At 44.4% G+C, this 12,050-nt stretch overlaps 1 protein-coding gene across 2 annotated transcripts in view; it reads right to left on the bottom strand.

The window, feature by feature from the left end:
- Window positions 1-6,997: 6,997 nt before the first annotated feature.
- The window catches only part of LOC100080746 (G-protein coupled receptor 35), a 37,824-nt gene continuing 32,771 nt past the window's right edge, over window positions 6,998-12,050 (bottom strand). For both annotated transcript variants that reach the window (XM_039912792.1, XM_039912793.1), the window contains exon 2: window positions 6,998-8,263. In XM_039912792.1, the coding sequence (XP_039768726.1) occupies window positions 7,326-8,249 (924 nt within the window). In that variant the 5' untranslated portion in view covers window positions 8,250-8,263 and the 3' untranslated portion in view covers window positions 6,998-7,325. The remainder of the gene's footprint in view (window positions 8,264-12,050) is intronic.

The raw sequence follows: 12,050 nt of genomic DNA on the forward strand, positions 1-12,050 counted from the left end.
TCAGTGGAATTGAAGAGTGATAGAAGGCTGGCCGCAAAAGGGTCATCAGGAACATCTATGTGGATACTGAAGTCCCCAAAGATCAGTGCAGGTATGAAGAAAGAAAGAAGGAATGTGAGAAAGAGATCAAAATGATTAAAGAAGTTGGAGGTGGAACCTGGGGGGTGGTAACAGTTACTAGAATCTGCAGAGGGTGATGGAGGTGGATTATATGGGTTTATAATGAAGGGAAAGAAAAGGATGTGGGAGGTGGAACAGTGCACAACAGTGCTTGGGAAATAATCATAATATCGGCAACCTCATCTCCCCTCACCTCTGCCCCATCCCTATCATCCTGCCCCAGTGCCACCTCTCGTCCCCCTCCCCCTGAGCAGGCTCCTGTCAACTTGCTCCCATCCAACTACTTCCCATCCTTCCTTCGAGTTCCATCCATGTCCTCCTCTCCCAGCACCAACCCTCATCCCCCTCCCCCCGTGCAGGCCCCTGTAAACTCACTCCTATCCCATGTGAGGTGAGGGGAGATGAGGTTGCCGATATTATGATTATTTCCCAACCGCCCACTGAAATCCTGCAGCTTGGCTACCTTGACCTTCACCACAACAATGGGGTTTTACCAGAGACAGCCTTTAGATAGCATTTCAACAAAAGGGAGTGTAAATACAATCAATTCTGTTATCTGACTTTCCTGCTGGACTGTAAACTCTTTGAGGGCTGGGATTCTGAGTCCCAAGAGTTTAGTACAGTGCTCTGCTTGGAGCTGGTGCTCAATACGTACTACAGATTGATGTCTAAAAGTTTATCCTGCTCCAACCCAGAAGGTCTGTTCGTGGGTCTGCCCCAGCATACATCCTCTCTGGGAACTTGCCAGATTTTTCCAAGTGATCCAGATCAGTGGCCATTGCAGCTGGCTTCACCTGCTGAATGAGGGTGGACATACCTGGCTTGAGGCAGGCTGGAAGAGATTGTGGGAGTGGGTGTCGTCACAAGAGTAACGTATGGTATTTGTTGAGTGCTGCGGTAGATACAAGCTAATGAGGTTGAACACAGTCCATGTTCCACATGGGGATCACAATCTTAATCCCCATTTTGCAGATGAGGTAATTAAGGCACAGATAAGTTAACTGATTTGCCCAAGGTCACACAGCAACCAGGTGGTGGAGTGGGAAGTAGAATCCAGGCACTTGCTCTATATACTAGGCCATGCTGATTCTCGGTTCTTCCGGTTCTCATTTATTTCCACCAAGACAAGGACTTGAAAGAGTCTCTCTACTTCCTTAACCTGCTTACACAGTTCCAGATAAGAAGGTTTTCCACTTTTTGCTTTATCCTTTCTCTTGTGGAGACCCCATCTGCCTAGCAACCTCATTCAAGCAATTGGTCGTATTTGTTGACAGCTAACTGTGTGCAGAGCACAGTACTAAGTGCTTGGGAGAGTACAGCACAACAGTAAGACAGACACATTCCCTGTGCACAATGAGCTCAGAGTCTAGATGGGGAGATAGTCATTAATATAAATAAATAAATTATGACATGTACTTAAATGCTGTGGGGCTGGGAGGCAGGTGGTGAATAAAGGGATCAAATCAGGGTGATTCAGAAGGAAGCAGCGTGGCTTAGTGGAAAGACCAGAGGCTTGGGAGTCAGAGGACATGGGTTCTAATCCCGGCTACACCACTTGTCTGCTCTGTAAACCTTGGACAAGCCACTTAACTTCTCTGTGCCTCAGTTACCTCATCTGCAAAATGGGGATTAAGACTGTGAGCCCTATGTGGGACAACCTGATTACCTTGTATCTACTCCAGTGCTTAGAACAGTGCTTGGCACATAGCAAGTGTTTAGCAAATACCATCATTATTATTATTATCTCCTTCTTGCCAAATCAAATGTCCTCTACTCCATTCTAGTCCTCTTTGACCTCTCAGCTGTCTTCAACACTGTCGACCATTCCCTTCTCCTGGAAATATTGTCCAACTTCAGCTTCACTGACACTGTCCTCTGGCAATGTCAATTCTGCCAATGTCTCTGTCCTCTCATTCTCAGTTTCTTTTGTGGGCTTTTCCTGTGCCTTCCACTCCTAACTGTGGGTGTTATTCAAGGGTCAGTTCTGGGTCCTCTTCTAATCTCCATCTACACCCACTCCCTTGGAGAACTCATTGTGTCCCATGGTTTTGACTACAACCTCTGTGCTGATGATTTCCAAATCTACCCCTCTAGCCCTGATATCTCTCCCTTTCTGCAGACTGCCATTTCCTCCTGCCTTCAAGACATCTCTACTTGAATGTACAGCCATCACCTCAAATTTAACATGTCCAAAACAGAACTCCTTATTTTTCCACCCAAACCCTTTCCTCTCTCTGACTTTCCCATAACTTTAGACAGCACCACCACCTTTCCTTTCTCCAAAGCATTACCTTGATGTAATACTTGACTCATCTCCCTCATTCAACCCACATATTCAATACATCATTAAATCCTTTCAGTTCAACCTTCATAACATTACAAAAATGTTTCCATCCAAACTGCTACCACATTAATCAAATAATTTACCCTATCCTGTCTTGATTACTGCATTTTCTTCCTTGCTGACCCCCCTGCTTCCTGTCCATCCCCACTTCAGTCCATGCTGCCTGGATCATTTTTCCACAAAAACATTCAGTCCATGCTTTCCCAGCACTCAAGAACCTCCATTGGTTGCCAATCCACCTCTGCACCAAACAGAAACTTCTTAACATCAGCTTTAAACCACTCAATCATCTTGTCCCCCTAACCAATCTGAATTTAGATTGGCTCACTTCTTTGGTGTCCTTAACTACTAGAGATGGCTATTATTGATTCTGGTTTATATTTAAACAGCAACACAGCCACAGTGCGATCCAATTCAGGAGAAACCCACATGGATTCTCACACTTACCTTGCTTTTTCTGACACATTTCCCTACCTACTTCTCTGGCCACTCCTTTTCAATCTCTTCAGACAGCTCCTACTCTGCCTTCACTTTCTAACTGTGGATAACCCAGTTCTGGATCCCCTTTTCTTCTCAATCTAAATTCATTCCCCTGGAGGGCTCATCAGCTCCCATGGCATCAATTATCTCTTCCAAATGGATACTTCCTAAAACTACCTCATCTGCCTTAACCTCTTTCCTTCACTGTAATCTTATATTTCCTCCTACCTCCAGGACATCTCTACATGGATTTCCAGTTAGCACCTCAGGCTCAACATATGCAAAACTGAACTTCTTGCATCCCTCCTGAATCCTCTCTTCCAACTAACTTTCTGAAAACAGTTAACAACACCACCATCATCATCCCTGTAATCTTAGCAATATACTTGATTTCTCCGTCCCTTTCAACCTCCATATTCAGTCTGTCACCAAATTCTATTGGGGTCCCCTCCACATTTTCATGCTCCAATTTTTTCTCTCCATCCAGATGATAATAATAATAGCATTTGTTATGTGGTTACTATGTGTGCCAAGCACTACACTAAGCACTGTGTAGCTACAATCAGCTCAGGTTGGACATAGTCACTGTCCCACATGGGGCTCACAGTCTCAATTCCTGTTTTATGGATGAGGTAACTCAGGCATGGAGAAGTAAAGTGACTTGCCCAAGGGCACAGAGCAGACAAATGGCAGAGCTGGGATTAGAACCCATGACCTTCTGACTCCCAGGCCAGTGATCTATTGATTATATTATGCTGCTTCCAGCTGGCCACAAGCAGAACAATGACACATATTCTGAGTTCAAACACTTCATCAGCTTCCTCTCTGACTTCCCTGCCTCCAGAATTACCACAGTCCAGTCTATGCTCTCTCTACTCCTCAAAAGTCTCCAATGGCTGTCCATTCCACTCCGCATGAAACAGAAACTCCTGGATACTGATTTGAAGGCACTCAATCAGCTCTCCCCATTCTACTTATCCACTCTCTTCTCCCACTGCATCCAAGCTCCTATGCTTGATTCAATCAATCAATTGATCAATGGTGTTTATTGAGTGTTTATTGTGCTCTTCAGAGAGTACAGTGCAATAGAACTGGTGGGCACGTTCTGTGCCCATAATAAACTGGCAGTCTACAGGAGGAGACAGACATTAATATAAATAAATATAAAAAGTAATTATGGGGGCTGTGCTGTGAAGCTGCTGAGGGTGGAAGGACTATCACGTACTAAAGGATTTCAAATCCAAGTGCCACAGAAGGGAGAGAGAGTAGGTGAATAGAGGACTTAAATGGGGGAAGATCTCTTGGGGGAAATGTGATTTTACTACGGTGTTGAAGGTGGAGAGAGTGGTAATCTGTCATGTAGTGAGCAGCCTGTCATACTGGCTAGAGTAGGGGCCTGGGAGTCAGAAGGTCATGGGTTCTAATTCTGGCTCCGCCTCTTGTTTGCTCTGTGACCTTGGGCAAGTTACTTAACACTTCTGTGCCTGTTACCTCAACTGTAAAATGGGAAGTGAGACTGTGAGTTCCACGTGGGACAGGGACTGTGTCCCACCCAATTTGTATCCACCCCTGTGCTTAGGACAGTGTGTGGCACACAGTAAGCACTTAACAAATACCATAGTAATTATTATTATTATATAGAAGGAGATGGGGATTAGGAATCAGAGGGAGGGTGTGGGCAAGGGGACATCTTGTGAGATGAACAAGATATAGGTACAGTGAGTAAACTGGTATTGCAGAAGTGAAGTGTGTGGGCTGGGTTGCAGGAGGAAGTTAGTGAGGTAAGATAGGAGGGGATGAGTTGATTATAACCTAGTTCTTTCAGGCAGCCAAAATAAAATGAAAGGACACAAATCAGAAAAGTTTGAATTTACAATACATTTTAATTAAGCATTTCTAAGCCATTTATTTACACAGTTGCATAAGCTATGACTGCTTTACTCACAGAGAGAAATGACCTCTCACACTATATAATAACAACCTGCTGACATTTTCCTTTCGTTTCACAATCTTACACTTTTATTCATATTTTTCACAGGAAAAAAAGGACGGTATATTCTCTCACCCAAACATTTTCACCTTTGACCTCACCAGCCAAATTATTTCAATGAAGAAAATTCTTTAAAATTCAAGTTTCCATTATCATTTAATGCCAGATGTTGTTCATTGTTTTTTGGGGGTTTTTTTGGTTTGTTTTTTATAACCTTTCCAGGAACTCGAGTATTTTACAATATTTGAATTTTCACCTTCACAACAACCCTGTGAGGTAGGAAGATTTTGGAAAGGAAGAGAAAAGAGAGAACAAAATAAGGTCATTCTACAAGACTCCTGCCCAAACTTGACATGGAGCAGTGTTATCATGCTATTCAAATCTATTCAATTCTAGTCTATGCTATTCTATTCTATACTATTCTGTACTAGACTAGACTATATTCTACCAAACTATTATACTATGCTATATTATCCTACACTATACTAAGCCACACTGTACTTGTACAATACTATACTATTCCAAACTATTTTATGCTATATTGCCAAATTACATTATGCTATACTATGGATGGATATTTCAGATTTTCCCAATTTTACCCCTCTTTATCTTGGAAAAAAAATGGATTTAAACCCTAAAATTTCCAACTGTGGGATTTGATCATTTATAATGCTTGCTGGCCATTCACCACTCCTCACCCCTGTTTTCTTCCACCTCTTCCCCTCAGTACAGGTAGGCAGACAGGCAGACTTGCCTTTTCATCTTTCTTTCCCTTTTCCTAGATCCTCTTCTTGGCTGAACCAGTGTAAGTGGTGTATGACAGATCAGCCGTGTTTCACGGCTTGATCATTAAGCCATACTGTGGCATTTACTATGTCTGAAACACCAGCAAGGGCCAATATTTCATGAGAAACACTAGCCATGCAGATGTTCTTTCACGTGCATAATGAAATTTTAAAGTAAAACAAAACCCAAATTTTTGAATCCTTGGGAACTTAAACCTGATTTTAACCAGATTTTTTTTTAAATCGAATCCTCAAATTGTTGAGAGTTTTAAATCTGGAAAATCCATATGCTAATCATACTATAATTTACTATCTCTCCTACTTGGTTACACTTTATTTAAGCTCTGTGGGGAGCAGCCAGAGAGTGAGCCCTAGCCAGCCTCTAACCCAGTTAGATCCAAAGAGCTCCTCTTATAGACTGTGATCCTGTTGTGGGGAGGGATCATGTCTGCCAACTCTACTATTGCACTTTTCCAAAATGCTCAGTACAGTGCTCTGCGCACAGTAAATGCTCAATAAATACCACTGACCAACTGATTCACCTGGCCACCTAGGAAGAAGTTCTTAAGCATGTGTAGATGCTGAAACCCATGAAAATAATAAGAACAATAATGACTGTGGTATTTGTTAAGCACTTACTATGTGGCAGGTACTGAACTAAGGAATGGGGTAGATTCAAGGTAATTGGGTTGGATATAATCCCTGTCCCACATGGGAGCTTATGGTCTTAATCTCTGTTTTACACACGAGGTAAGTGAGGCACAGAGAAGTTAAGTGATTTGCCCAAAGTCACACAGCAGACAGGTGACAGAGTCAGGATTAGAACCCAGGGCTTTCTGATTTCCAGGCCCAGACTTCTGAATCTCACATTTCTAAGGGACACATAGGAATTTCTGAGCTTGCTGTTATCAGAGATTCCCCTGTCCCAAACACTACCACCATCACCAGCACAAAGACCAGAAATAGGGAAATAGGTCCCTCATCCTGGAGACAATAAGCTCGTTGTGGGCAGGGAATGTGTCTATTGTTATATTTTAATAATAATTAATGTGGTATTTGTTAAGCACTTATTATGTGCCAGGCACTGTACTAAGTACTGGGGTGAATACAAATAAATTGAGTTGGACACAGTCCCTGTTCCAGGTGGGGTTCATAGTCTCAATCCCCATTTTACAGATGAGGGAACTGAGGCTCAGAGAAGTGAAGTGCCTTGCCCAAGGCCATAGAGAAGACAAATATTGGAGCCAGGATTAGAACCCATGACCTTCTGACTCCTACGCCAGTGTTCTATCCACTACGCCATGCTGAGTGCTCTGCACACAGCAAGCACTCAATAAATATGACTGAATGAGACCCAATCCATGTTGGGCTTTCCAAATCACTATCCAGTTGGTCTTTCAGGAGTGGGCAATATTGAGACACCAAAGGCACAAAATCTACCTCTTTAGTTCTCCGCTGACCATATCTATTCAATTTCCAAAAACCCAACCCATTATTAGATGGCAGAGTAGAAGCGGGCTCTTCTGAGCACATGGTGTTTGTCTAAGGCCATTCCTGAAACCCAGAACTGGGGAAGTTTTCAAGGTAGAAGCTGTTTCTGCTTCTATTAAGATAAAATTTCACCTTGGGAGTTTTGACTTCTGTTTGATTTGGACTTTGTAACTGTGGGCATGGATAAATCTGAAGCTTGCTGAAATTCCTTGGCCACAAAGTAGTAGCAAATAGCATCCAAGCAGCAGTTGGCATTGGATAAACGTGAGGATATCAGGATAAACATTAAAATTCTTTCCAGGGCAGAACAACTTTTTAGTTCAATCACATATCTAATCAACAGTGCAATGTGCAGAGGTAGAAAGCAGATTACAAAGACAATCAGATTTGCCGAAACCATGTAGACTGCTTTCTTGATCAACTGTTCTTCATAGGGATCTGTCTTCTTTTTCTTGATTAGGCTCATGATGACTTGGCTTGAGCAAAAGGTCAAAATGACTAGTGAGATGAAAAATCCAAGCAGAGAAAATACGATGATGTTTGGGTTTCTGGCCTTGGATCCAAAACAGAAGTTTCCCTCTTGGAAAGGTACAGTGTACAGAATAGATACAAGACTGATGACAAAGATCCAGAGAAGTGCACAAGCCAAAGCTGCTTTCTTGGGAGATCTAAGAATCCTTGATTTCAGCGGATATTTGACTGAAATGTAGCGATCAAGGGCAATCAGGGTGACGGTGTAAATGCTCATATGTCTGTTCATGAGATAAATGCTCTGAGAGATCCTGCAGAGAAGGGTGTCTTGAGAATCTTTCATCTTCAGAGTCCAGATCACAAAAGGCAATGCAAATAGAAGACAGAGATCAGCCATGGCCAAGTTGGCCATGTAGACGCCTGTTTCTGTCCAACGTTTCATTTTGTAGCAGAAGACCCACAGGGCGACAGCATTCAATAGGATGCCAAAAATCAAAAGGAGGCTTATGTAAATAATTTCTGAAGTGATACTGGGAGCTGCAAAGCTGCAGTTCACTGTGGAATTCATCACCCAGGACTTTGCTGTGGAAAACCAAAGTTCCGTGAGGAGCAGGAAAATGATCATTAAGAAACAAACTGAAACTAGGTTAAATTAGATGAAATTATTTTCAGATTTACTCTATCAAGGTGTCATCATACTGCACCCATGTTTCTCATTTCTCCCTTGGCACATGACCAAGACAATACCAGTATATCAAAGGTACTAAAATGCCTATTTGTACCGCCCAGCAACAGTTCACCCTCCCCTCCTCCCCAGGGTGGGATTGCTGCCCTTTTCCTGCACTCCCCTCCCCTGCCCAAACCCTAAGGCTAGAGATGGTCATTGTTTGGTTGGTTCTACAGATAGTCAATGTTTAGATGGTCTTATTTTCAATCTGACACCTCTTGAATAATAATAATAACTGTAGTATTTGTTAAGCACTTACTATGTAATAATAATAATAATGTTGGTATTTGTTAAGCGCTTACTACGTGCAGAACACTGTTCTAAGCGCTGGGGTAGATACAGGGTCATCAGGTTGTCTCCTGTGAGGCTCACAGTCTTAATCCCCATTTTATAGATGAGGGAACTGAGGCACAGAGAAGTGAAGTGACTTGCCCTCAGTCACAGAGCTGACAAGTGGCAGAGCAGGGATTCAAACCCATGAGCTCTGACTCCCAAGCCTGTATATCCACTGAGCCATGCTGCTTCCCATAAAAATAATAATTTTGGTATTTTGCTAAGTGCTTACTATGTGCCAAGCACTGTTTTAAGCGCTGGGTAGATACAAGGTAATTAGGTTGTCCTACGTGGGGCTCACAGTCTAAATCCCCATTTTCCAGATGAGGTAACTGAGGCACAGAGAAGTTGTGACTTGCCCAAAGTCACACAGCTGATAAGTGGCAGAGCCAGGATTAGAACCCATGACCTCTGACTTCCAAGCCCATGGTCTTTCCACTGAGCCATGCTATGTTCCAGGCTCTATATAATAATAATAATAACAATAATAATAATAATGATATTAGTTAAGTGCTTACTATGTGCAGAGCACTGTTCTAAGTGCTGGGGTACATACAGGGTAATCAGGTTGCTCCACTTAAGGCTCACAGTCTTAACTCCCACTTTACAGATGAGGTAACTGAGGCACAGAGAAGTTAAGTGACTTACCCCTAGTCACACAGCTGACAAGTGGCAGATATGGAATTCAAACCCATGACCTCTGACTCCCAAGCCCAAGCTCTTTCCACTGAGCCACACTATATTAAGCACTGGAGGGGACACAAGTAAAGTGGGTTTGAACACAGTCCCTGTTCCACATGGGGGTTCACAGTCTCAATCCCAGAAGCAGTGTGGCTTAACAGAAAGAGCCTGGGCTTGGGAGTCAGAGGCCATGGGTTCTAAATCTGGCTCTACCACTTGTCTGATGTGTGACCTTGAGCAAGTCACTTAACTTCTCTATGCCTCAATTCCCTTATCTGTAAAATGTGGATTAAAACTGTGAGCCCCATATGGGACAACCTGATTACCTTGATTCTACCCCAGCACTTAGAACAGTGCTTGGCACATAGTAAGCACTTAATGAATATTATCATTATTATTAGATAAGGTAACTGAGGCCCAGAGAAGTGAAGTGGCTTTCCCAAGGTCACCCAGCAGACTAGTGGGGGAGCCAGGAGAAGAACCCTTGACTTGCTGACTCCGAGGCCTATGATTTTGAAAGTACTCAAGCTCACATAAGGATGCTCACAATGCAAGCAAGCGCAATGGTCACGAATGGAGGACAGTGAGGAAAAGAGGGTGGGTCTTCTCCATTCCCCATACCTTCAGCAATAACAAGATGTCAGTTAACAGTGGCAATAAGCCTCAACCAGATACCACTGCCCTCTGGTCATTTTTTTAATATGGTATTTATTAAATGCTTAGTATGTGCCAGGCACTGTACTAAGGGCTTGGTAGATCCAAGGTAATCAGGTTGGACATAGTCCCGTCTCCCATGGGGCTCACAGTCTTAATCCTCATTTAACAGATGGGGTTACTGAGGCACAGAGAAGTGAAGTGTCTTGCCTAAGGCCACACAGCAGACAAGTGGGGAAGTCACAATTAGAACCCAGGTCCTTCTGGTTATGGGACTTCCTCTCCAGACAAGCCATACTGGATACCAAAATGTCTCCAGAGAGGCTTGTAAGGGAGATGGGACAGTTCACAGGGACAAATAACAGCATTTGACCCAAAAGCTTCAAGTTAAAATCTCAAACCCAAAACTGATTTTCAGGGGGACTCCAGCCAGGCTCTTTTCTTCCTCAATTTCCTCTTCTGTTAATGGGTGAGAGAACATGCATCTTTCTTCATACACAGAGATATCATGTAATTAGAACAATAAGGAATTGGAATTCCTAGTTTTGAAACTCTAAAGGTATGTGAATAATCATCCAGAAATTCTCCTGAAACTCTGTAACGGGACTTCTCTATAACAAGTGAGGAGGCACAGTGTGGCCTAATAGAAAAAGCATGTGACTGGGAGTTGGAGAACCTGGGTGCTAATCCCAGCTCCACCAGGACCTGCTGTGTGACCTTGGGCAAATTAACTTATCTAAACTTCTTATTTAAAAATTCCTTAACTCCCATTCTCTCCTAGACCCCCTCCAATCTGGCTTCCGTCCCGTCCACTCTACCGAGACTGCTCTCTCTAAGGTCACCCATGACCTCCTTCTTGCCAAATCCAATGGCTCCTACTCCATTCTGATCCTCCTTGACCTCTCTGCTGCCTTTGACACTGTCGACCATCCCCTCCTCCTCCATACCTTATCTCACCTTGGCTTCACGGACTCTGTCCTCTCCTGGTTCTCCTCTTACCTCTCTGGCCGATCATTCTCGGTCTCCTACGCTGGAGCCTCCTCCCCCTCCCATCCTTTAACTGTTGGAGTTCCTCAAGGGTCAGTTCTTGGCCCTCTTCTGTTCTCCATTTACACTCACTCCCTCGGTGAACTCATCCGCTCTCACGGCTTTGACTACCATCTCTACGCAGATGACACGCAGATCTACATCTCCGCCCCTGTCCTCTCCCCCTCCCTTCAGGCTCGCATCTCCTCCTGCCTCCGGGACGTCTCCACCTGGATGTCGGCCCGCCACCTAAAACTCAACATGAGCAAGACTGAGCTCCTCATCTTCCCTCCCAAGCCCGGTCCGCTCCCAGACTTCTCCATCACCGTGGATGGCACGACCATCCTTCCCGTCCCGCAGGCCCGCAATCTCGGTGTCATCCTTGACTCGTCCCTCTCGTTCACCCCACACATCCTATCCGTTACCAAGACCTGCCGGTTTCACCTCTACAATATCGCCAAGATCCGCCCTTTCCTCTCCACCCAAACGGCTACCTTACTATTACGGGCTCTCGTTATATCCCGGCTAGACTACTGTGTCAGCCTTCTCTCTGACCTCCCTTCCTCCTCTCTCGCCCCGCTCCGGTCTATTCTTCACTCCGCTGCCCGGCTCATCTTCCTGCAGAAACGATCTGGGCATGTCACTCCCCTTCTTAAACAACTCCAGTGGTTGCCTATCGACCTCCGCTCCAAACAAAAACTCCTCACTCTAGGCTTCAAGGCTCTCCATCACCTTGCCCCTTCCTACCTCTCCTCCCTTCTGTCTTTCTACCGCCCACCCCACACGCTCTGCTCCTCTGCCGCCCACCTCCTCGCCGTCCCTCGGTCTCGCCTATCCCGCCGTCGACCCCTGGGTCACGTCCTCCCGCGGACCTGGAACGCCCTCCCTCCTCACCTCCGCCAAACTGATTCTCTTTCCCTCTTCAAAACCTTACTTAAAAATCACCTC

Source organism: Ornithorhynchus anatinus, chromosome 1, assembly GCF_004115215.2.
Source record: "Ornithorhynchus anatinus isolate Pmale09 chromosome 1, mOrnAna1.pri.v4, whole genome shotgun sequence".
Classification (NCBI taxonomy): domain Eukaryota; kingdom Metazoa; phylum Chordata; class Mammalia; order Monotremata; family Ornithorhynchidae; genus Ornithorhynchus; species Ornithorhynchus anatinus.